At 37.4% G+C, this 27,150-nt stretch overlaps 1 protein-coding gene across 1 annotated transcript in view; it reads left to right on the top strand.

Annotated features, from left to right (window-relative positions):
- Positions 1 to 27,150, top strand: part of PCCA (propionyl-CoA carboxylase subunit alpha) — a 285,773-nt gene that overhangs the window by 21,188 nt on the left and 237,435 nt on the right. Inside the window, exons 5-6 of the mRNA XM_080356435.1 lie at positions 20,518 to 20,631; positions 22,478 to 22,531. Of these exons, the coding sequence (XP_080212561.1) occupies positions 20,518 to 20,631; positions 22,478 to 22,531 (168 nt within the window). The remainder of the gene's footprint in view (positions 1 to 20,517; positions 20,632 to 22,477; positions 22,532 to 27,150) is intronic.

The following is a 27,150-nucleotide window of genomic DNA, read 5'->3' as shown; positions in this document are numbered from 1 at the left end:
GTACTCTTTTCCTTCTTAAACAAGTAAAAGATGTTTTTTGCTTGTGGCAATGTAGCATTATAATTTGAAAAGGATAAGTTTGAGAGACGCTTTTACTTATCACCACTGAGTTGTCTGTAGGTAGCAACTAACATTCTTTGACAGTTGTTTCGAACATATGGTGATGTTTGTTTAAAAAAACCAAACAAACCATAGCTCTATCCTCCAAACTTGTCTAGTTCAGGGGGAGGAAAGAGTCAGGAGTAGAACCATCATTTAAAAGTAATCTCTTAATTCTTACTGTGAATTAGTGTGACAAAATTTGTCACATTCAATTTCTTTGAATGAATGAACAAACTCTTCAAAGTTGAATTTCAAAGTATATATGCCTGTGTTAAACTAAGCTATTAAGCAGAGACATACAAACATTGAAATCTAAATTTTGTGAAAAAATCCTTTTAATTCTTAAGCCATTGCTTCATATAGAAACTTTTTTACTTTCTTGGAGACAAGATGCTCTAGATAACTAGACAGCAACTGCCATTTTCCCCCAATAAGAAACTTCTATGTTTTTTGTTGAATTAGCATGCCTGGATACATGTGGATATTTTCCTACTGCCCAGACTGATCATGTCTTGCAATTAAAAATTTCCCTCAAATTGAGTTTATTGCTATGGAGGGCTTGACTGAAACTCAGGTTTCTGTCATAGGTTAACAGGAAGCACTTGAGTATGCATGAATAAGCCAGGACTGTGAAAAATCAGTTTATGCAGGAGTTGATCTGAATTTATATTTCTTGCTGGTAATAGGCATTAAAATATGAAATGTGATAAAAGTTGTGTCCTTATTCTTTTCTGAAACTCTTTTAATGTTAGGTACTCTTTATCTTCAAAGATCACTTATTGTAATGATACAAATATCTTAATCTATGCTAATGCCTGTCCTAGAAACCCTGTTAGGAAATCGTAAATTTGTTTTGTATCCCTTTGCTTTTTTTTTGTAGTTTTAGACTATAATTTGATACCCTGGCTCTCTTTAAGTCTGTGCAGCTCTCAGTGCAATGACCACTCATTGAGCTTGGGTCCCACAATAACAACTGTTGGAGAGGGGCTCTTTGTGGTAAAAGAATGTGAATGGAGGTTGAGACAACTGCTACATGGAATTACATAGGGATAAGATCCCAGTTGGCAGCATGGGATGCTGGTGATCAGTTTGTTTGTGGTGTAGCATAGAAACAGATGTGACCAGGTGATCTTCCAGCTCTTGTTAGTTGCCACTTTTTGGCAGATCCTTATCTATTATAGATACTTTCTCAAAGATCAGGTGACTAGTCTTATTATAGGCATTATGGTAATATTTCTTTACTTACTTTGGCACTAGTTGTCTCTTGAAGAATGGGGGGGGAAAAAAAAACCTGTCAGTTTTAAGTTTTTCCTGTGGAGTGGCTTCATTTTTCATGTGGTACCAAACAGTGTATTACTTTTCTGAATGTGTGAAACTGAGTGGTTGGTATTTGGACTATTCCTTTCTAATGCTCTGTCGTGATGCTGAACAGTAGAGATCTTGAAGGATGTTGTTAAGAGGCCTGTGTTGACTTCTGGTCACATGCATGGCTAGCTAATGAAAATCTATGTCTTGCTACTGACTTAAATAAAATGTTAGAACTGTTTAACAGTGCAGGTGCATCTGACTGTCCTATTTCTATTAGGAATTAATTTCCCCCACTGGATTAAGACAGTACTGGAATGCCAAAGGTAGCTTCAGTGAAGCTTTCCTTTCTAGTATTCTAGAGAATACAATGTATATACTGTAGGCAATGCTTTTGGTTTTGTCTTGTTTCTCACTAATATGTATATATAAACATCTGTGGGTAACTCTGATCCTGTTTTGCAGCATGTATGCTTAGAAGCGGGTAGGTACATCTACATGGTGAAAATGGCAGCTTGGTGAATACTAGAGAGCTCCTCTGAGCTGTAACCAGACCTTGGTGGCGACCCAACATCAAGCTGGGATTCTATGCATTTAGCAAGACATCAGAGGAGCTTAAAACTTGTTTGTATGGTACAATTTCTTTTAACAAAACTTTTAATGGTGTCTGTTAAGTGGTATCAGCACCCCATTCCCAAAGGGCACTTTAAAAGTAATATTGGTTAAATATTGGGAGCTGGTTTCTTGTGATACTCCTGCAGAAGATATCCCATGGCTTCATTTTCCTTATGCCATATTGTAAGTTTGAAAGGAAAGCAGTTTTGAGTGAGTTGAACGTATATTAATATTACATCTTGCCAGTAGTCATGAATTAGCATTTAAAGTACATGGAAGGAGTGAGGCTGTAGTCCATGTCTCGGGCTGTAGTAAATATCTGGTGCTTTTCCCTGGGACTGGAACTAGGGGCTGGGTCTGCTCACAAACGTGAGGTGTGTTCTGGTCCAGGTGCTGAGTTGCAGATGAAGGAGCTGCTCAGAGGAGATGAGCCGACTGCAAGATTGGGAAGGACAGACAGATTCTTTGCCGAGGATATGCAGAGCCAAGAGTTTTGCAAGTGGCTGTGCTCGAGTAAGGATAGAGACCCTCAATATAGGGAAGGTGGTGACTTCTGCCACTAAATCACATTGTGGTGGATGTCTGCCACAAACCTGATTGAGGATAGGAGGAAGGTGAAACCTGTTTTAGAAAAATGGAGGAAACTTCATGATTTATCTTAGTTTATTTTGGAGAAGAGCTAACATAATAGGTGTACTATGTGGGCTGGCTGCTGGGGACTGCATCTACTTGCTCTTTCAGATTTTTTTTTTCTTAAAAGGCTTTTCTTGGATGTTAAAGGTGGTTGTATTGCCTGGTTGATGCTTGTGCTCTGTGGAGATGAGAAGCTGGTACTTTGTGCTGGAGACTAACAGGAATCCAGTCTCCAGCTTTAAAAAAGGAAAAAAGAGGCAAACTGTGATAAGTTTAAAGTCCTATGACATTCCTGTAGCATTTGGGCCCTGACAGAGTTGCTGCTGCCTGTGGTGAAGCCTTGGTGCTGGAAGCCTGCCTGGCTTGACCTGCATGGTGGCTCTTCTGAGGCCACTCACACAATGAGAGAGGTTCCTGAATGCCTGTGAAGGTGGGTGAATTAGTCCTACTTGCTTGGATAGTTTAAGGGCCTGAAAACCTTGTGTACGTGAGATGGAAGGGACAATGGTTGAGGAGTTGGGCCCTGTTGCAGGGTAAGTGTCCTGAACCTGTCTTTTTGTGAGGGGAAGTGCAGAATGGCTTGGTCGGTGACCTGCTGCTGGGATGTGAGAAAGTAGCAGTTGCTTTGTTTCTTTTATCCTTTCAGCAAGGTGCTGCTTTTCTTGTAACTTGAAGATTGAAACTTCGAACTGTTTATGTATTTGCTTGTGGTGTTTACCTTGGTAAGCATAGTGACATTTTTGAGAACTGTGGAAACCACTGTAACATCTCTTGTACTTCTGGTTTGAGAGGCCATTTTTTGTGCTGTATGTAATACTTGATAAATTCAGTGGTTGGTGGTTCTTTATTCAGTAACTAAGTACTGAATTCAGAGCTTTAATTTTACAAGACCATAGTATTAATATGGATTTTGCTATTGTAATTTGTCATTTTAATGATAAAGATCTTACATGTCTTTTAGATCAATATTAGCTTTTTTTGATAAAACAAGCGTATGTAGAGGATCTATAACTACATTAAATATATCACTATTTTCTGTAAATATAAATTCATAACTATAATGTGGGGGATATTTTATTTGTATGAATATAGTTTTGGTAATGTGAATTTTAATGAAATCTGACTTTTTCTTATACAGTTACAGTAGAAGTGTAACTTGTATTTAATTTCTATTTGCTGAATGCTTGAGTTTTTAGTCAGCATAATTAATGGGTTAAACTGAAGTTTTGTCATGTGCTTCTTGTTCAGTATCTGCAGAGCTCAAGATTGACAGAAACTTATGTTGTGAACTCTGCAGTAGTGATACTTTTTGACAGCAGTTTCCTATGTATTTTATCTTTTCTTTAGAGGAAATGCTGTAATTCTACTGCAAGTTAACTTCAGTAACTTGAAAGAAATTTTTTTGTCTTAAAGTGTCCAACTCAGTATTCCCCCAATACTAAAGTTTGTTTCTGTACCAGTTTTGTTTTATACAGAAAATTTTTTTCTACAACTTAGCTAATAAGCATGTGAGTTTTTTGGTATGAATTAGTTCTGAAAGCTAATTTTTTAAATTAGGGTAATGAGATTCAAGAAATGACATTACTGTGTTAAAAGATGTTTCTGTAAAGCAGTTGTCATAGCCCTAACATACAGAAATTCAAAGTATTTTTTATTTGAAGATCTGCCTTTTCTTAAAGTCTTCAATTACTGTAGTATCATACATTCCTGTTGGCTGAACTAAAGTGTATGGTCATCATTTTATGTCGTCAGCTATTTAGGAGTAAAGCTAACACATCAACTATAGTTCTGAATGCGTTTTGTGGACAAGCATGCATGCCTGTGGATTGTGTGCAACAGCGTTCTTTTCTGCAGAATAAATTTGAATTGTATGACTCCAAGCAGCTAAGCCAACAGTTGCCTTCTCAAGGCACAAATAGTCACGTCATTTGCTCTTTAAGAAATTAGAGGTCTGATAAGTCCAGTGTGAAGGTGGCTGTTTTTAAGTTAATGAAAACTTACACACTTCTATATGAAATTCACCATTGAATGATGTTTCTAAAATTTTATAACTTTGAAGCTTGTTTGGAGTGACATTTTCTGGTCCAATTTGTTCCCTTCCTTTCTGTCTTAAATGTTCCATTTCTCTAAGCTAAACCAGCAATTTTAGTGATTTGTTCCCTCCTAGCAGCTCTTTCCTAAATCTAGGAAGGAGAGCACTGAGGCTGCATTCAGTGGGGGAAAATACTTTGCTATTTTTTGGTTGTATTTTGCCCAACTTGATGGGCTAGAGATAACAGGTTGTGTTTTATTTTCAGACTCTCTGCACCTTGAGTGAAAATGTGCTTCAAGTTCTGGTGTCCACACATGTGGTGTTTAACCTTTCTGGGCCAGATAATTGTAGAATTGATCATCTATTATACTTAGAACGATAGGTAAGGTTGATAAGCCAACCTTAATGTAAATTGTGCTGAAGAGGTGGGGGATGTTGGTCACAGATTTGGGAGTGAGAAATCTGTGTGCATGTGTAGACTAGAAGCTGGCTTTTGTTAGGGTGGGTGTTTTAAGAGGAAGTTTGCAAAGAGCTCTTGGTATTTGAACTTTGTTAGAGATCTGCAGCTGTTCTGAAAGGTAGACTTTCAAATAGTGTATATCTCAGGTCTGTAGTGCAGCCACACGTAATGACTTCAGGGCTTTTATGGCACTTTGCATTCCTGTTATATCTGCATTTACATATTTTAGAACATGTCCTCTGAGTTTCTCCTTGGAAAATGTTATACTAGCATTATCTGAACAGGAGCCTATAAGTTGCTGCCTATCCTGTGTAGTCCCAGAGGAGAACACTTTGAAATGGGACAAGGGTTTCATTGTGAGCCTGTGATCATATTTCAAACAGTCTGGGGCAGCGGAGGTGCAAGGAAGTGTATGTGAGGGTTTCTGCCAAGTTCAGCTCAGTCATGTGGGCAGCAGGCAATGGATGCTGCACCCAGCGTGCCTGCTGCAGTATCATCTGTATGTGCAAGAGAGCACTCTGCTGTTCTGGCTTGCACTGAGTGTTTAAAGTGTCTTCAACCAGAAAAAATACAGTGGAATGGTAGAATGTGTGTCTTTGTACTTTCTGTTTTGCTGTCTGCTCTTTTGTGTTTGTTTCTATTTTTGGTCCTTAGTTTTGACTGGTTTTCTTCTCCCTGGCAGTAACTAGCAGAACTATGCATGGTGGTTGAATTCCCTCACATTATTTCCCTGTGTTCTTTGAGTCTTGCTTTCTTCTCTCCTTCATCTGTTCCTCCAGGGATTCATGTTCTTCAATGTGTGGTGTGTCATTGTGCAAGTTTTACTGATGGTGAATGATCTTTCTTGGGCAGGAAGACAGTGTTGCAAACCTAGGAAATTATGGTATGTGTTGTTCCCTTCCCATTCCCTAGCATAACGAACACCTAGATTCTACACTAAGTAGCATTTATCTATTGGAGGTTGTTTATTTGTGTCTAATTGGACTAGAAGAGCTGGAAGGATGGTGATAGTAATTTTGAAGATTTATTCTGAGAAAGCAGCTCTTACCAAGTTTTTGTTCTTGAGTGGTGGCATGGTTTTTTCTTGTTTGTCTGTGGTTTGTGGTTTTTAAGATTGACTATTCATTGAAGCAGGAACATTGCTTTTATGAACATCTGCTTTCTGTCATGGAAAAAATCAAACTTTGCCTATGACAATGAGTTGCAAATCTAGCATGACTTCTTTGAGAGCTCTGAATGCATTCATATTGTTTCAGCTGTAAGGATGCTTAAATCATGAAACTGAACTCTGAAAATTTAGATGGGCTTATTAATTTTCTTTTTAAATTAATGAAACTTGTCTGTTTTCCTCCCTTCCAAAGACCTAGATTTTTTTCACACTTGAACCTGCAAGATGAATTGCCTTGCTTTCAGCATGTCCTTTTCTGCCAACCTGTATACACGTGGTAAACTATGTGAATATTTGACATTTACCGTGTTAAAACAAAAAGCCAACAAAATTCATGAAAATCTCTGAGAGCTGCATCTTACCCAGGTGGCCTGCTGTTTGAAATATGACTCCTGGTGTGTATTGTACTCTTAGCCCTAGGATTCAGTAATGAGATTGAGTGGTATCTTGCGTGAGCACTTCTGGATGATTGACAGTGAGGTGATGTGAATCATCATTTATCAGGATATTATCATGCCTACCCTTGATAATTTCTCCCTGCTGTCTGGGGAGGTGGTAAAGACAGATAGGACTTTGTGATGTCAAAGTAATTAGTGTGTGTTGGTCTCCAGCTGAACAAACTGGAAACTAATGATCAGGTAAATGAAGATGAAATGCATTAGTGTAAGGATGAAGGTGCAGGGACCTTGGGGAAGAGCTTATCAAAATTTCATGGGGGTTATTTGAATATCTTACAATTTGTGCAGTTGCAAGCAATATTTAAAACTACTAAAGGATACTTCTGCAACAGTCTATTTACATGTCCTTTGTTGATATCTCTTCTAGTGAGAGGGTCAGCACTAGGGTTAAGGACATCAGACTCTCTGCTGGAAGAAGTGGGAACTCCTTATGATTTTCATAAAATCTGGGTAGTGAATTTCCAGCTAATGGCAACAATTTTGAGTTAAATGATGTTAAAGAGTCCTACTGTACATGGAAAAGATCAGGTTTTCCTGCGAATTTTCCCATTTTAAAAGGGAGAAATTGGCATAATTTGACTTCTGTATATTTGACACATGACTGGCTTTATATTATTAAAATGTTCTAATGTTGCTTGGTACATATTTACATAACTTGAAATATGTGAACTTTGCAATATAATCTGTGATGCTGCAGCAGTCTTTTAAAAAGCATGGTAGTTTCTTGGTCCAAGTTCTGAATTTTATGCATGGGTCATTACTGAAATATTTTTATAACCTGAAAAAACCTTGTGTGTAGGTGTGTACAGCTATGCCAGTGTTTCAAATGATGCTTAATGCACAAGACCAGCTGAGTACAGTGGTTGTACCAACAGCAAATGATCTGAGGGCTTCTGTAGTTATTATTGTGTAATTAGATATCGCTAATTGTAATTAACTGATTGAAGAACTATCTGTTTTACATGCCTGCCTTTTAATTATTAAAACAATAATTTACTCATTGTAATTTATCAGTAATCTTATATTAATATGCCAGTCTTTTTGATACTTCCAAGACCAACCTACCTGTGACAGAAAAGTTTTACAATTAAAGCCTCATGGCAAAACTGTTCTTTTGGCTATTTTTAATGTATACAGTTTTCCTTTTTTTTAATTCTAGTTGCTGCTTTAGTGAAAGTGAGTGGGCTAGAATCCCTGGCAGGAATTTGTCTGTATTAATATGGCTCATCAGAGACATTATATTTAATTGGAGAGCCTGCGGTATAGTCGCAGGAGGCTGAAGGGAATTATTTAGCATTAGCAATGGCTCGTCTGGGAGTTGTGCACTAATCAAGGAGCTTGTGTGTTAACTGTAGGGATGATGGGAGTTATGACGATTATGACATGTGAGCACATGTCTGTATGAGAACTGGACAGGCAATGAGTTAATCAAGAAATATATTAAATGGCTCCCATGCTGCTTTGTTATTACTCTGTAGAGTGTCTGTCAGTTTGTGTACTTTAACAAAAAATAAAACAAAATCCAACAAATAGATGTTTTTGCAGGTAAAGTTAATACTGGGTTTCTGACAAAGAACCTCTTTTCCCTTTATTTTTGAAGTGAATATGTGCTTTTAAGTATTAAGTTGAAAAAGAATACGTGAATACTTAGTCCAAGAAAATTAATTTAAACATGTACCTCTCCAATTGTCACTTTTTTTGTCAAATGTTTGCTTTCAGGAAATAGGAATTATTTCTCACTTTGAACTAAATGTTTTTAACATCTTTAAACTTTTCAATAATAACTTGTTAAATATAAAATTTATTTTTAATGTTAGCAACTGATCTTCAAGGAAATAAAAATGCTAATCTTTTCCACCATCAGGATGCTCCAAACCTTGCAAAGAAAAAAACCACAACAAATCCAGCACCCTTTAATTGTAGTGCATGGACTATTTATATGCCAGGTAGATGTGTTCTGTACCCAGTGTGGTTAGAGGCATCTATTTCATATTGATCATGAATTTATCAGTTATGCTGGAAAAATCCATAGTTAGAAGAAATAGAACTAATAAACAAAACTCACTTAAAATTATGTGAAGCCATAAACTGACTGAATTATATCTGTAGGCAAACTTATCCTAGAGCTACTGGACAGGTGAGCATCTGCACTTTTTCTGCTATTGTAATCACTGCCAAATGTAATAACTTTCTATGAAACTGTGACCTTCATGTATTAACTTAATTAAAGCAGTATCATGGCTTGTACCCAAAGTGTTAACCTGTAGGAGGTTGTTATTGAAATATATTATTTGTGGAGTCAGTATTAGTGGTCAGCAGCATCAGAAGTAAAACTGCAAGTAAGACCCTCCCTTGGGTGCTGTGAGCTCAGCAGGTTAAACTGTCAAAGCTGCTTAAAGGATGGATAGTTAAACCCCCTGGAGTTATAGGTAAACCAATCATTGGCTGTCAGCAGGAAATATGACTTTATTTAGCAGATTGGATGGGGGGAAAAAGCCCAAACCCAAATGCTAACAGGAAAGAGGATTTAGAAGGAACTGTTGTGTGTGTGTTGTGCTGCTATGCAGAGTCCCTGCAATTTGGAAAGGCTTCTTAATTCTAGGCTCTTTAAAAACAAGAATCTGTTTATATAAAAGTTTACTGCAATATCTTATAGAACTATATAGGAGGTTGAGCTAACCAATTAGATTTGTGAATATTATATATTATGTGAAGAATGTAAGTTTGTACCTTCCTTAAAAATGGGAATACTTGTCACCTTACAGAAATAGGTTGTTTCTTTCCTTCAGTGCTGTGCGGGTGTTTCCTGTATAAAACAATTTTTTATTGCACTAAATATCATTAGTGTTGATCCCATGCATTATATAAAAAACCTAAATACATATTTATTATAACTTATATGCTATAAGTATTTGATATTGTAATTGAACTAGTCTATTAGTGATACTTCCCACATTCTATAGTTTTTAGTTTAGTCATCAAAGGAGGAGAGTGCTTTACTTCATACTTAAATTATTGCATCCAAAAAGAAAATCCAAGCAGTGGCAGCTTGTTATAGAAGGGCATAAAGTAGATGTGGGAGAAAACTTGATGTCTTACTGATCCAGTTTCATTTATCAGAACAGGACTGTGCTTAAACCCTTGGTGGGTGGAACTTCATAGTTGCCTGTGAAGGATATTCTTTTAATACATCAAGACTTATTTCCTCAATACAGTGCACTGTTTTCAGACTAAATCTGCTTGGTGTGATGAAATAATATTGTCATAGGATTAATGGGTTACAGTACAGACTAAGGTTCTGCTTTTTGTCTTTGAATTACCTTAATGTGGAAAAGTGTGTATCAAAGGAAATAATCTTGGAGGTGGGAATGTTATCAGGGAAAATACTGGATAACCTAAAAAGCAAATTAAGGGTTTTTCTGGGGTCATGTTAAAATGAAATTTGCATTTGAGATGTAACTTCTTAAAAATAGGTTTGATCTGGGAAAGATGGGACCATGTGAGGTCTGGCATCAGCATTGAATGGTTGGGTTGTCCAGTGCTGCTATTAGCTGTGTGAATCTTATTTAGTGCAGGTTTACTAGTCTATTCCTGCCCATTTGTTAGACTGTGCATTGTCCTTACAGATTTGTTGAGCCAGCTGGTTGCCTGTACAACCATTTTCAAATATATGGATGTACTATGTAACAGCAGAAATGTACTTCTTTGCTTAATGTATCAGTGATATGTTCAGCATTGTCGAATATAAATGCATACGTTCTACGTAGGGGTGGAATGGCAGTTAGTACAGTACAATGAACAACATTAAGTACCTTTTGAAGGACATCATACCATAAGATGAAACTGAGAAGTAACTACTTTTTCTGCTGCCTTTCTTCTGCCCTGTTTGAGATTTTCTGTGCAGCAAAATTAGTCTTGTGCCATGTCTAGGGGCCAACTTTGGAACTCTTCATCCTGTAACTTAGTTCTGCTGATCTGTTTATTTTTTTTCTTTGGAGATGTTTGGCCCTGGCTGTTACTAAGTTTGATCCTCCTTTATGGAATACATTTCTTCCCCCCCCCCCCCCCCACCATGTAATTCTTTCTGTACTTGATTTTGGCGTTTTCTGTGATCGCCTGTTAGTACTATGCAAAATCTGCTTGAACTTTGACTAGAAAGTTGCAAATACTGACAAGCTCTCTTAATAGACTCTTCTTTTAATGTGAGTTTGTTTTATAGGAAATATTCTCTGTAGTTCCTATGTTTGTGACAGGAGCAAGTGGCTGTCAAACAGATGGCATGCAAGTGATTGTACTTCTGGCATGGGGTGGGCACCCACAGCAAGCATGCTTGGTGTTTTTTCTCCATTACACAGTTTTTATAGTCTTGACATCTGCCTCTTGGAATCTCAAAGCTGACTTGTCTTTCAAAATAAAACTTTTGAGAGCAGAAAACTTAGGATGGGTTTTAGGTAGAGGAATATCTTCTTCAAAGTTATCCTGTAAAATAATTAAAGATTTTAACGCACTGTCAGAAAAGTAATTTTCCTGTAGAATTAACATTTTAAAAAACCCTAAAATATTTTTATAAATCTGAATATTTGCATTAGTGGAATTTTGAAGAAAAAATGCTCACTTTTGTGAACATTATGTAAAGGGAGTATTTAATAAGGCATTTGTAAGTATTAAAGATTCCATTCCTCTTAAAACAATCTTATGATGGGTGTGATGATGATTGAGGTTTCATGACTGAATTTTTGTGGTTTATTATAGGTGCTGCTTTAGTACTTAACCTTAATGGAAAAACCCCACTCACTGGGTACCCAGAAGTGGTTAAGGCCTGTGTGTATGTACATATGTATAGACACATGTATATATATTTTTATGATACATATATATATTACATAGACATAAGGAAAATTTTCTGTGTTTTAGAAAACCTTCACTGAAAGTTTCTCATCATTAAGGTATTCTGTATTTACCCCAAACCTATTTTAGGAATTTTCTTTTGTATTATTTAACACTTTATCTCTTTCATATTATGTCTAAATTTCTCGAGGTCCAAAATATTTCTGCAAGGACTCTGTGCTCTCCTGTCCCCTCTTGTTCATTCGCTGTATTGGATCCAATGTTTGTATGATAGGGAGATGGTTTAACTTACTGATCTGACAGAAGGTTAATTTCCCCTCCCCTTAGATTACTCTTCCACTGGGAAAAATCTGTTCAGTTGAGTTCATTGATCTTTCAACAGTGTTGTAATTGCTAGAGCTGAATGTGGAGGAGAGTTAGGGCTGGGATCATACTTTGAATGGCAACTTGTATTTGCATAAAGTGAGGCTTATTGTGAAACTTCATTCATGTCTCAATATATAACTCATTTTGGGTGAGAAGTTAGTCCATATTGGGAAAAACTTAATTTACTGTACAGTCTGTATCTAGTATTTCTGATTTTTAATGTTAATCGTCTTCTGCTCCAAAATATGCTACCTTGAGCTGATGTCCATACTTCTCACCTTTCTTTTAAATACTGTTGCATAATTGAAGCACCAGGTAGCTGTGAACTCACCTTGCTGTTGCTGTTCTCTCAGCACTGGAACTGGTTTCAGGGGATCCCTGACTTTAATTACCGCCTTTGGATGCTGGAAGCAAATTCTGTAGTGCATCTGTCTGTAGGCAGGAAGATTCAGATTAGAGGGGAACCATGTCTGAGTGGTTGTGCACTGTGTTAATCCATCTGGAAGAGGAATTGATCTGAATTAGGCTGAAAATGCTAGATAGGAGCACGCTGCCAGTGCATATGTGTTGCTTTGTGATGTGGCTTGAGTTTAAGCTACTTTTTCTGTATCACAGGTTTTCTGGGATATCTGGCTACTGTAGGAAGTTTTGTAGTTGCTGGCTATTCTTGCCACCACCTGATACTGCATTTTAGACCTGCTTAAGTAGTTTTCTGATCACCCACATGTCTTACCCATTTTGAAGGCAAAGCAAAGTAATATGCAAATGCATTCCATTTTCGGGAGAGGCAGGGAAAAGAAACTGCATGAGAAAGATCTGTCCTACTGCTTTGTTAATGTGCTTAGAAAGCTGAGATTCCATTAGGGAAAGGCTGACATGTGGGTGCAGATGTTTGAAATGCAGAGAGGCTACTTAAAACACTGTAGGATGCTGCTCTTTTGTTAACATCACAAAAAACTTCATTCTTTTTCTAAAACACTTAAAGCTCAGAATCACATCCACTGCAAAGATGAAACTCTAGCATCCATGCAGGGCATAGTGGACTCATCTAAATGTGAAGAATTGCTCAACTTTTGCAACAGGTGGAGACTCTTGCTTTGGTAAACAGATTTAGTTGAGTATCTTCCCCAGGTTGCTAGTGTATACTGTGAAGTAAGGTTTTCCTGTTTCTCCTGGACACTTGCTCTAGAATCTAGAGCCTAGATGATGTGTGCCAAAGTAAGTGGTCTGCAGAGATACCAGTGCAGTTGCTAACTTGTAGAGTCTTTCACAGCACACCCTAAATCAGCAAAGGTTGTGTTGAATGGTTGTGCTGCCTCTGCTCTTCACTTGAGTGAAGAAACTAATAGGTGCTGCATCTGTCAAAGGGATCCATGAGTGGAAGGACATGAGGGTGATACTTTTCCCTCAAGATTGTGTTTTGCTATTGGTGCAGTGAGTTGAAGAATGGGATGTTCTTTCTCTCCTAATTCCTCTACCTCTCAATCCTGCAGTTCATCCAAAGGTAGATTAATAAATGAGATTACTATTGATCTCACTTTTTCTACTTCTTCAGTTATACTAACAAAGATTGTTTGTGGTTGGTGTTGACTAAAGCATGTGGAAGGCTGTGATAGAAACCAGCCACTTAATTCTGCTAAATTATCAGTAACAAACAAATTACTCTCATTGAGTGTCTAAAAAAGGATAGTCTGTTATAGTTGTCTGCTACAACTTCAAGCAGGCTCTCCTCTCAAAAAGAAAAGCTGCTTGAACTTGAAAAAAATTGAACAACCTTTGATTGTACTTGCTTATCTGCAGATGGGCTTTTAGGCTAAAGGAGCCTTGTTCCAAGAACTATTGAGTGCCGAACAGAAGCCTATAGAGACAAGCTTTCCTAGAAGAGGTCTAAGATTGTTCTATAGAGACAAAAGTTCTAAGAGAACGTGCTATAGAGACAAAACATTTGATTTTCAATGTCTGGCCAAAAAACCCCACCACCCTGTTTTAGACAACTTAATTCCCAACATTCAACTGCTCAGATCTGGCTAAATTTCAGTTCTGTGGTCTTAAGTTTGTACGAGGCACTACATTACTAGTTCCCCGTCTTTACTGTTTTGGAGCGTGGAACACAGTAAGCACTTGCGATAAAATTCTAATGGAAAAGCCTTTCCCATCAGTGTTCTAGAATATGTTTCATTGGGAAGTTATCTGCCAAAGAATATGCATATAGGAAAAGGCTTTAAGAAAAGCCATTCTGGAAGAGTGTTCTCTAGATTCTTATCTGGAATGTCTTCAGGACTCTGGAGGCACTTCCTTGCTTGTCCCAGCAAACAGAACTCAGTTTCAGAGTATCACTCCATGACAGCTTTAGCTTGGTCTGTTTTTCACAGTATTAGTGATCAGGCCTCTAGATACAGTGGGGGAGCCCTTTCCTATTGGTGTGATTTCTGTCAAGTAGAATTTTGTCTTTTCAGCAGCCAATAAAGTTCCAGAGCTTCATTCATAGGAGAGAGAATTGAGATTTTTTTCTTTTTTTTAAAGATTACAAAAATAAATTCATGTTTTAGAAAGCAAACAGATGAAAATGTGTTGCAGAGTGTATTCTCTTAGTCTTGGTTAGAAACCTAGTTGTCTTGACTGGTAGGTATCTCTCTTTCAAAGACTATTCAGTTCAACCTGGATAATTTCATTTTAGTTTCAGTTGAAATCTGTGAATTTTTGAGGCCACTAGTTAGTGAGGCTATTGCTGTTTCCAAGTTTTGACCAGCTGGCAAACTGAAGGGCATGAGGGGGAGTAGTATGCTAACTTCTTTACTTGTGTGGTGTCTGCTAACCCAGGATCTAATCCTGTGGATACTAATGGATGGGCTGTTTTGAGGGTCATTGTAAACTTGGAGAGGGGACTGTAAGTAAATACCCTTTACCAAACCATATCTTTAAAGTCCACTGAAGAATTGTTTTACCTTAGTCCTCACATAACTATTTGTAGGCCATCAAATTAAAATTTATATATTCAAAACAGGCTTGCAGAAAAATCTACTTATTCTGACTGTAGGTTGACTTGTTTGTGTAGATCTCTAGGTTTTGAAATGCTGAGTAAAAATAGCATAACTATCCCATACTTTTCATGTTTATTTACAGCTTTCACAGTTCTGCTTTTCACATGGTTTAGAAATGTTTCCATTATTTAATTTTTAGGGTTAAATGCTGTAATTGTGTGGCAGTATTTCTTTGCAGATAGCACTTTAAAGGCTGTATGGATATCACACACTCACTGTGTGCACAGGTTTATTGCATTATTGGTATGTGTATCTTAGTGTGAAGCTGCTAAAGACACTTCAGTCAGGTGAAATGTGTTTTGGCAAAGTGGTAAATTTGAACCCTTTTTGCATCCATTTGATTTTTTTTTTTTAGTTCAAGACTATCATAAGCTTTTTGTTTGTCTCTTTTGGCAGTGATGGTGGCAAGATTTGAGGTGGTTGGTTTTTTTAGCTACCTTACAAAGGATTTACTCATTAGCCCTATTTTATGGGTTGAGCTAATTGTGATTTGTCTTGCTGAGCGATATTATGCAGTTTGGGCCAATTAAGAGAATCCACTTACACCAACGGATGTTGTTCCAATGTGCAATATTGATTTGAGCTATAAAAGGAGAATGGCTTGTTTGATTAGATTTCTTTGTCTAAACAATGCTCCATATCTTGTGTACTAAACAGAAGCATTCTCTTCACTGAGGTTTTTTTTTAATTGTTTCCTAGGTTTGATTAACATTGTTTATACAGATACAAGTTTCCCTATATGTAAATTTTCTAACAATACAAAAGAATTGGCAGGGGGGGAAAAAGGGTCTTGTAATTCAGTATACCTGTCTGCTGTGTGAATATCAACTTATGTTGTTGGGGATGCGTAGGGTGACCTGCTCTGAAAAACTGGGACACTGGGGAATCCCAGACATTGACCTCCCCAGAGATGGAGGAGTGGGGGGACTGAGCGTGTGTATGTGTTAATTAGGCATTTACAGTGAAGTAAATGGCATCTGTCGCATGACAGGCATCAGAAACTGCCGAAGTATATAAAATCATCTGTGGAAACTATGCAGGTGATATTAAGTACGCTGTTAGGAAACATGTAGATGTGTTTCGTGTGTAGGTTTTTTGTTCCTCTTTAGCATTTATGACATCAGCCTTTAATTTTTGAATTAGTAGATGAGGAAAATCACCACAAAACAAATTAGGGAGAAAAGCACTTCTATCATGGATCAGATCCATAAGATGTAATAAACTTTGGAGTTGCTGAATAATTATAATTCTAGGTATTTGTAAATTATCTCAGCATCTTTGATTGTTTTATAGCTTGCATATGCACTGAAAAAGTTAGTTCTTTGCCTTGAAATATGAATACATTCTCTTTCCATACCAAGAAAACTTTTCTGTGTTGAAATATTGAGGATCATGTATATGTAAATGTCATGTTTATAATATAAATTTCAACTAGCAGTCTGCAGCACCTGAATGGCTCTTGGAGAAGGTTATCTTGATTCTGCTATGTTAAACAGAGTGTCTACAGGAGTGCTATGTATGTTTTAGGTAGCAAGCTATTCATTTTGATGACTTGAAATTATTATTATTTGAGATACAGGTTTAAAGGGATAATTCAGTAAATTCAGGGTAAGGTTGGGCAAGAAGGCCTGTGCCACCGTCCAGAGTAAAGGAGAGCTGGCATAATCTAAGTAATTTGGGTACTTAGTAGCTGTGATTAAGTGCAGTCCTTCTAAATCGGGTTATCTCCTGGAAAGCGGATATTGACTATTTTTGTGGTGCCTGTATCTAAAATGTTGGGCTATGGGCATATTTCCCTTTTGGGATGTAATGCCAAGCCCTAGCACCAAACCTGGTTTATAAGTCTTACTGAAATACTGAAGCCTAATGTAGGTGAAGGATCTTCCAAACCAATGGCTACTACTGTGATTACCCCTTATTGCCCTCTCAACTCCGAGATCTGCTGCAGCCTGGAGTGGTGCTTGGAACCAGGGCTGACAAAAAAAGGCAGCCCTGCCTTTAGCTGCCCGTTTGCTGGGAATGTGGTGGAGAAACACAAAGCTGTTCCTGTGTGAAGATCTGGCAGCATTTATTGATTTAGGTGGCTTCTGGACCTAAACTAGCTTTGGAAACAGGTGGCCATTTTTGTTTGGATTTCCTAAGATGTAACAAGCCTATTACTGGGATTCAGATGCCTGAATTTAGTCTGTAGTATTTTGAATAAAGTGGATTCGGTAGGTTTTGGTGACTATTGTCTTATTTTTGTTGCTGCAGTATAATTAGCCCTTATGAAATATACTACTGCAAATATACAACTTTTACAGAAATTAAGCTTTAACATAAATGTCTTCTCATGATTTCCATTTGTTTGTATTTTCTAATCATAGCAAGTCCTTGTAGCTGCTTGTAGTGTATCTTTTGAGGCACATGTAGCCCAATACAATTAAAATTTGCAGTATAAACCATTCAGCACTTAAAGGTTTGTCTGCTTTTCCAGCCTTTGTTATCCATTGTTATCCCTGCTTGAGCTTGCAGGGTCAGTTCTAATATTTATGAAGGAATTGCATTTCAAGAACTTTCTGGGACTTGCTTCTTTGTTTTCTTGACATTGTTTTTTGTAAACTAAAGCAGAGAAAGTTAAACCTCTGAAGTTTTATCTCTAGTAAGTTAAGGAGAAGTTTTGAGTACTGAGGATTAGGTGATTTAAGTCAAGCGCTTAAGCAACACTTGAATTTGAAAACAAATATATTTGAAACTTGTAATGCTTGAGGAAAGGGGGTTGCTAGATTCTTTGGTCTGTCTAGAAATATTGCATTATCAGTCAGCTTATGCAGAGGAAAAGATTTACTGAATTGTCATGTGAATTATGTGCCACTTTGTAGTGTAGATTCAAATGATGGCTTTTGTTGTAATGTTTGCTGGTAATTATGGTTAGAGTAATTATTTCTACATACTGTGAATTCTGTGGTGTATTTATGTTGTGGTATTTGGCCCATTCTTCCTGAACTACAGTGTATTGTGAAAGAAATTAAATGCTTAGTGGAATTGTAATCATGCATTACTAAGAAACAGGTCTCTATTTCCAGATTATATGTGCACTGGTTTAATCATGGAGGTTTTAAACTAGTGGGGAAGAATGGAGAAGTCTGTCTTGCCCTTGGGAGATTTACTTAGTGTTTATGTGGCAGTGTATCAGGTAATGTGAAGGTTATAGGGCTGCTATTTTGTTATCCATGTGTGGTGTATTAGGGTATATGCAAAGCTGAGCTGATGCTGAACTGGAGAAGGAAGTAAGGACTTACAGTGAGGTAAAGAAGGAGAAATGGATTTGCCAGGTTACAGGGGAGGGTGGGAAGAATCAAAACACCAAAGAGTTGAAGTAACAAGGAAGCATTTCAGAAAGGGGGAGAAAATGGTAGGGGAAAAGTGCACAAGTCTAGTGTGTATAGAATAAATGGTTTTGCAGTATCTTCTATGGCTACTTTTGGTACTAGTAGGACTGTTGGTGTCTCGGTGTGAGAAGTGTGTGGGTGTGGGGTGTTTTTCTTGATACCTAAAAATCTAGCTATATTGAGTCCTTTCCTCTAAGGAAGCAGTTGGTTTTGTAAAACATGTGCTTAACTGTGCTTAAGCTTCAATGACCTTGTTTAGACATGTAAACCACACTGGAACTCCAAACAACAACTTTAAGCATATAAATTGATCATGCAAATGAAAGTATCCAAGGGCCATGTTGTTTATTGTATTTAGTGCTCCAGGAAGGATGAGTGGCTAATCTTGATAGCATTTGATCAAAATAGGTTACTGACTTGAGTTGCTGAGGTGTACTTATTAAAAAGCATTAAAATCCTGCTTTGTGATTGTGCTAGTGCTTAAGGTTTTTTGGTTTTGCTTTGCTTTTAATGTGAGGCTAATGCTATAGTGGTAAAATTCACCATTAAGTCACTATTGTGACTTTACAGAAGCAGTAAATCAAATGTGAAATGCCGTGCAATTCCATGAGGTTATGTGAGCTTTCAAATCCTCAAGTTTACAGCAAATTCAGAAACTATTTAAGTGACGCTCCCAGAAACGAACTTGGAACAAAGTGACAAGTTAATTTTCCTTCCTGGTGGTAGGATTAACTTTCACAAAGTTCAGAAAAATGTCAAATTAAAAATTAATGTATTTAGATAGGTTTGTTATACTTAAATATTTATTTCTCATATTCAAAATGTTGACTACTGCTTGTCACTTTTTCTAGATTTTTTTTCTGGCCTTTTTTCTACTGAATGAGGCAATAGTATATGTGGGCAACAGTACTTCTAACCTTAGTTTGTCATACTTGACAGCCTTCTTGCTATTTAGAAATAAAATTCCTTTTCACAAAGAACAAAATTCTGTGTTCGTAAACTAAAATTTAAAAATTCATGTATATGAATACTTTTTTTCTAGAAGAATACCCTTTTTAAGCAACGTATTCTCAGTTTTAAATGTTGAAGGTATCAAATATTCCATAAAAAACTTTGACATTTCTAACACCAGTTTTAAAACTTTCAGTGTAAACAAGGCTTACTGACACATAGCTAGTATAATCTTAGTTTAAGCAATAGTATGCTTTCTTAAATACATACTGAAAGGGAGCTTACAGAAGGCGAGCAGAATGGGGAAAAACTGGTTGTTTCTGTGGTCTGTGTGTATCTTTAAAGGAAAAGTACTCTAAACTCTGAAAACATGTTGAAGACCAATCTAATTAAACTTTTATAACTTTTTCTTCAAGGTAAGTGTGTATGAATTGTAAGTAGACCTCTAACTTTGAACCTACCTTCAAACTTCAAACCTAGCTATTTTATTGTTCCTGGTAAAATGCTGGAAATGTTCGTCCCTTTTGTGTAGTTCAGATTAGACTAAAAAATGTTTGGCAAATGCATATAAATGAGGATACGATGGATTAGGAATCAAACATGAGCCTGCTTAAATAATTCTCAAGATTTTCTGGTTCACGTGTAGTGATATTGAACTCTTTAGTCATAGGCTTTAATTTGTGCATGGTGCTGACCTGATGCTGTGCAGGGACACTCACTGCATCCCTTCATTCAATTCTCTCTAATTATCCCCAACTTCCTGGGGAGCCTGCTTAGAATGGTCATGAATGTTTGTTATTAAGTATTAAGATATTAGACTACCCTGGTTACATGTAACAAAGTAGTTTTTGGTCTGCATTTACATTTAGATGATCAGTATAGGAAGCTGAAATTACATTTGTCATGATTTTATTTAATCAAATTCAAAATGATATGTTGAAATAATAAAACATTTTGACAGTGACTTAAGCTCAGAGTTAAATGAAATGCAATTTAATGTTACTGTGTGAGTTCTTGTATGTCAATGTTGGTAATTTCAGTGTGTGTTTTAGTGTGGTTATGGTATGTAAATTACCTTTGAAACAATCAGATTTGTGTGCGTATTTCAGGATGGTGGCAATTATTTTCGCTGGGAGCATCTGTTAATGCAGAATATTGCCTCTTCAGGTTCACGTGAAAATGGCGGATGAAGCTGCCTGTGTTGGCCCAGCTCCCACCAGCAAAAGCTACCTCAACATGGATGCCATCATGGAAGTCATTAAGAAAACCAGGGCCCAAGCTGTGAGTCTGAATGAATCTATCTGCTGCAGCTGTTTCATATATAGAAAGCAGAGAAGCTGGAGTTGGTATTTTTTTTCTAAAAGGTGTGGGGGGGAAGTGATTGAATATGCTATTCCAGTTAGTTCATGTCACATGAGTTAAATGTGTCCGAAATCGCTACTGGAAATCAAAGGCTTTGTAGCATCTGGCAGCACTGGTCGCTGATCCTGCAGGTGGCTGCTGGATTCAGCTTTCACACCAGGGAGCAGCTTCAGTTCGTTTCCAAATTTGCTGGGGGAAAAAAAAAATCCCAATTAGTTTTGAGCACTAACCCTTTATATGCCATAATGGCTTTTTTGAACGTTTTACAAAGTGTGTCCAAAAAGGCTTTTGCTTAAACTTACTTTGAATCACTTTCTAAATTCTAGGCATGTTGTTTGCAGGAAGGTAAGGTAAATGGTGCATCCCACAATTATTTGTTTCAGAATGTTTACAAAATGCATGTTGGCTTAAATCTGTAAATATGGGCTGTTCTGCCTTTTCTCCCTCCAAATTGGCCAGAGATCCAAAGCTTAACAGGAATTGGTTGGGAAAACTAATGTGTAGTCATGTTCAGATGCTTAATGTTCTTTGTTCTGTCAGTGAAATAAATGTATTATTCAGAGCTACTGTACACAGGGCATTTATTAAAATAAAATTTGATGGGTGTATATGAGCAACACTAATTACCCTGAAACAGTTTGGATCAGCATTGTGAATTCTTTCAAAGGTGATGTTTTGGTATGGTGCTTTCAGAGACCAAAAATTTTGCTATAAAGTTAACTGTTTGTTTCCCCCTGAGTTTCTGAATATGGAACCCAGTTGTTTAGGCCCTTTAAGACAGGGAAATAAAATTACTTACATTTTGTCAGAGTGCCTTGGATCAAGAATCTTGTGTAAATTTCCCCTTATGAGTAGTTACTCTGTCTTGGGTTCAGTGTGAGCAGTGGAGGTGGCAGGGGGGGTTGTTGCTGGGGCTCAGAGGATGGTGACCACTGTTCTCCAGCAGGGGGCGGTAGAGGCGGGGGTGCCACCTGGCTGGGGCTGTGGTGTGGTGATCAGTGCTAGGAACGTTTTGGGGTGAAGGGGACTTGATACTGGTTACTGAGATTCACAGAATGGTTGGGGTTGGAAGGAGCCTCTGCAGATGATCTAGTCCAACTCAGCTGCTAAAGCAGGTTCCCCCAGAGCAGATCACACAGGAATGTGTCCAGGTGGGTTTTGAATGTCTCCAGAGAAGGAGACTCCACAACCTCTCTGGGCAGCCTGTTCCAGTGCTCTGGCACCCTCACAGTAAAGAAGTTTTTCCTCATATTCAGATGGAACCTCCTGTGTTTCAGTCTGTGCCTGTTGCTCCTCACCCTATCATTGGACACCACTGAAAAGAGTCTGGTCCCATCTTCTTTACATCTACCCTTGAGATATTTATAAATATTGAGAATCCCCTCTTAGCCTTCTCCAGGCTGAACAGACCCTGCGGGTGAGTTCATCTATGGGAGTCCGCAATGACATAAATATGACAAAATGGAATTTAAAAAAGAGCAGAAGGCAAAATTCCAAAGGAAGAGTAGTATATCCATTGCTCTGCAAACAGCACTTTTCTCCCTTAGTCAAGCAAGGAATGAGTGTTTCAGAAATGGCAGTTCAACCAGAGTCCTCACATCTCAACTTCAGACAAATAAATCAGTGTGTTAAGGCAGTTTCTTTAGGTTTTCAACTAATCTAAATGTTTACTGGTCCACTTTGCTTTTCCTAATGCATGAAAAGGTACTAACAAATTCAGTCTCTGCCTTCAGGACTCAATCAGCTTGAGGTTTGTTTTTTCCAGGTACACCCAGGATATGGATTTCTTTCAGAAAATAAAGAATTTGCTCGACGTTTGGTAAGTTCTATTTGCTTGTCTGTGAATGATGTACGAGGTGGCACATAAGTCATTTCCAGGTATCTAAGGAATCAAGATATCAATTCAAGGCAGATTTAAAAGATACCTTAAGATAGGAGACCTGTGTATGCTTTTTCTTCATGTGGATTTCTTGCATTTGAGAGTGTAATTGTTGCCTGTGTTTTGTGAATAGTGGAGGTGCCTGTTTGTAAGAACTTTACCAAGGATGTAAGAACCTTTTGGCATTTTCACTTGTGCCTGTACTGTTTGAGGCTGCTCTGTAAAAGTGGGTCACTGAAATGATCTAGGTTAAAAGTATCTGTTTTTAAGTGATCATTTTGGTGATTCATAGCACAGCTGGTGAACAGCTGTATCAGCAGCCTTGAGAAGGTGCTGAACTGCACTTTCAGGATGGGAATAGAAAGCTGTTTTAAAAACTGGCTTCTCTGCTGGAGGTCGTGTATCGTGGAACTGCAGTCTCTGAAAGGACCAAAGAGTCAAGAGGGTGCTGTTTTCACTTCATGTCTGAATTTATGAAGATTATCACTCACAACCTCTTCAGTGTGGGTTTTGTGTATCACAGAAGCTGATAATATGGCCTTTTAACTGATTTTTATTATTTTCCACAAAATTTAATGCAGCTGCTTACAAATTGGAGCAGTGTTAGGAGAAAGTTAGACACAATGTTTGGGCAAAGTGCTGAGCGGGTGCTGTATGTGTAGTCACTGCAGACCTTGTCTTTGTCTATTTGTTTCACTGATAATAAGGACAAGTAGGTATTTGAAGTTTCTAGGGAAAAGCTGTTATGGCTACCAACTTTGTTATGGAGTAAATGAACTGTATAGCTGAAAAAAACATGTTTTACAGGCAGTAAGAAATTTTTTGTTGGTTTTGGAAGTAGTTTGCACCTTCTTTAATTCAGGGTAAAATCATAGATGAGGAATATGATTCTATAAAATGATAGCTCTTGTCTTAGCATTTGTGGAATAACTCTTGTTTCCATATCTCTTGCCTGACTATATGTCTCTTTTGGCTCAAATTCAAATTGTATTATAGACCTTTACTATTTAGTTGGTTTGGTGTTAGAGAATACCACTTGCTCATCAGGGAGATTATTTGGGAATGAAATATCAATTTTATACATCTCAGTTGCTGTGCTTTTTAAAAAGCCTTTGAACAAAAACAAGTGCAGGTTCTGTGTGATACTGAATGCACCCTGCTGGTTGCTGAGTGGTGGTGATGTAAAGTTGAAAGGAATTCTGAACACTTGGCATTTGCCAGGATTTACCAAATCTGTGGTGATCTCTTAACATATTTTCATGCAGTTTAGCACCTTTTATCACTGTTCTGCTTCAGGTACCAGAGCATCTTTTTAGACTGAAGATTTGGGGGTTAATTTATAACAAACTGTATTCCCACTGGATTGGACCAGCAGGATAACTGGCTTTAGTTGGCAGTTTTCATTTTTAAAATTAATAGTAAAAACAATAAATGAAACAGAAGTCCTTACTTGTGCTATTTTGCTGCCAAAGCTTGACATTTGATAGTTATTACTCTAAACTGGGCTAACTTCCTAATCTAGTTATTTGGTGACACAAATTACAGTATTGGTGATTTGATAATCTGGAACACTTTTTGTGGCAGGATTAAGCAGAAATGAAGTACAAACATTCCCGTAGACCCTGTACAAACATCCTGTAGATGTTTCTCATCTTTTCACTCAAATCCTTGGAACAGTGAATTCCTGAAATAAGGTGATGATGAGAAACATGTTCAAGTTTGGATTGGTGCTGCTGTCTCCAAATAGCTTTTAATGGTGTTTCAGAAACCTGGTGTGTTCTGTTACCTAAAAATATAATAAAACAAGATAGTTCTACTTTGCTTTTTGAAATGCACTATTTAAAGTCTCAATTAGAAGATAATCATGCTTCCCTGTGTGTCAATGGCTCTAGAATATCAAACCCCTAGTGAGAGTTGGTGAAACAGTCTGTCTTTATCACTGAGGGCTGCCTATATTTTTTTCAAGACACCCTGATTAGTGTATTTAGGGAGGAAAACTTGCCTGCCATTTCTTTTCTTTATTAAAGCCTGTAACCAATGTTACATACCTGTTGTGAAGTTGCCACAGATGTGTTTTTGTTTTCTTTTTCCCTGTCCCTTTCTTGGCACATGCACTTTTTTCTTTTGCACTAAAAGTAGTGAAGAAACTTGTGAATCCTGGGCTTATTCCCTGGTGTGCATATGTAGTTTTGAAACAGACTAGCTAGATTTGGAAACAGAGAAATAACTTCGTAAACTTGTCAAATCTTTCTGTAAGAGCAGTAATGAGCTCAAAGCAAAGCTTTGTCTTAACACATGGAGGGTCAGTTCATGTGTAATCCCACTGTGTATGATTTGAACAAAAGCATGTCTTTTTGTTCATTATTGCCTATGAAATGAAATAGCACACAGCTAGAGACAGTCCTTGTGAAGAATTTGATGGATACATTTAGAGTACTGACAATCACTAGTCTGTCTTCTTTTTTCTTCTTTAGAAACTTAATTTTGTTCTCTTAAAATGGGGGACAGCACAAATGAATGATCTGTTTCCAAAACAAAATTTCAAGAAAGCAATCAGTGGGTGCATATCTGGTATGTTGTTTGCTGTGATCCAATAAAGTTGATGCATTCAGTTCCCTCTTCATGTGCATGTATTCTGGTTGCTGTTGACAGCTGACAGAAAAGGGATCCATGGTATTTATATCAAGTGAATATGTCAAAGATTTCCTAAACCCTGAAGTCAATTTTTTTAAAGACTGTTTTAATGATGATGTATCTTGGAAAAAAAAAAATTAAGGTAATATTGATAACATTATTATGCAGAATAACAAAATATGGGGTTGTGCAATTGAATTTAGTTCCTTAGAATCTTACTTTGCATTCTTAATTTAATTCAGAAATATGAGCTATCCCATTTGGAACTCTTGCAGTGCCTTATAAAAATGATCTGTACATTGAAATAGTAAAATTCAGTACTTGTAGTTTATGCATGCAAATATGTTTGTATGTAGGCAGTTTGCTTCTTTCAAGGAATAATTCCATAATAGTCAGTGTGTAGACATACATCTAAAGATGCAATTAAAATCTATTGCTGTGTTGAGGAAAAACAACCAACACAGCCACACACCCAAACAAAACAAACACCGCCCCCCCAACAACAAAACAACAACCAAAATATGAGGTACACACAACCCCCCGAAATTGTTAATATATTTTGCCAGATGCTATGCAGAGCTGCAAGAAAAATTTGATATTTCATGTTTTAGAGGAATTTGTTAGGGACCTCTGTATTACTGTTAGCTTGCTTAATGTTTCCTGTTACATAAAATTAATGCAGACCCTTTCTGAGACACTCATCACTTCTGTTGTCTGCAGCAGGCCTTTGAAATTTAGCAAGAAGAAAGCCCTGAGACTAAGGTGAGCCTTTTGGTTGACCTGTCATTGTGGAAGTCATACTTTTCAGAAATCGCTGTTTTCTTTTCCTTGCTTGCAAATCTCCAGGGCAGCTGTTGTGGTGGGGGATGAGAGTGCTGAGTCAGGTCTCTCTGCATGTCCAGTACTTTGGGATTTGGCCCATGGTGAGAGTGACTCTCTATTTCCTCCTTTTCTTACCTGGGTGAAGAAGAGAATGGGGGAGAAAAGAGTGAGAGAAATCGTTTGTGACTGGGTTGCACAGTCATTATGCCAGAGTCAGTTTTTCTTCCTGTAGTCTAGCTGATGTTAGCGGCAAGTAGGAGTCTTACTCCTGTAGTTGAGGTTGTGTATATTCCTGTTTCCTGATAATGGTTAGAAGCTTAAACCTTGATGTATGGCAACTTGGTGTTGCAGTTGCTCATAATGGGATCAGTTTTCTCCTTTTTAATTACAAGAAAAATGTAAATGAACTTGCCCTTCCCCTTCTTCCACAAAAGTCCCTTGGGAAGCTACTGTTAAAAAAAAAAAAAGCTAAATGAACACTATTCTTTTGCAAATTCTAGCATGGAAAAATACTAGTTTCCAGAATCTATCTTTGGAGTATTTTTATTTCTTTTACATATCTGTGTGGTAGAGCTCCTGCTTTCATAGATGGTGCATTGTTGTGTGTTTTTCCCAAGAAACCTGCAGAATTTGTGCATGACATGATATCAAAATAAGAATTAAGGTTAGAAATGCAACCTTTAATCTGGAATCCTTTTGAGTGCAACCTTGACAATACTATCCTGACAGTTTCTTGATGCAAAAAAAAGTGTCAGCCACTACCCTCTGCTGAAATCCCCCTATTGCAATATAAACCATAAATGTGGTGGGACAAAAGGATTCAATTTTGGAGTAAGATTTGGACTGCTTTGGAGTTCCTAATGGGACCTGTTTTTTGTACACCTTTTGTGCCCTTTTAGCAACTACTGTTTGGCATGACTAAGAAGAGAACAAAGCAGCCAGCACCATTTCTTTTTACCTTTGAAGCTAGATTAACATTCTTGGTGGAATTAAAAAAACTCAACAATGTATTGTCTGAAATAAATGGGCAAACAATGTATATGGAAATGGTTGATCACATGTTTGTAAATGGCTATATGTTTACATTGGAAAAGGTAAAACAA

Source organism: Nesoenas mayeri, assembly GCF_963082525.1.
Source record: "Nesoenas mayeri genome assembly, chromosome: 1".
Taxonomy (NCBI): domain Eukaryota; kingdom Metazoa; phylum Chordata; class Aves; order Columbiformes; family Columbidae; genus Nesoenas; species Nesoenas mayeri.
The sequence above is the reverse complement of the archived record's forward strand: the minus strand, read 5'-3'. Positions and strand labels throughout refer to the sequence as shown.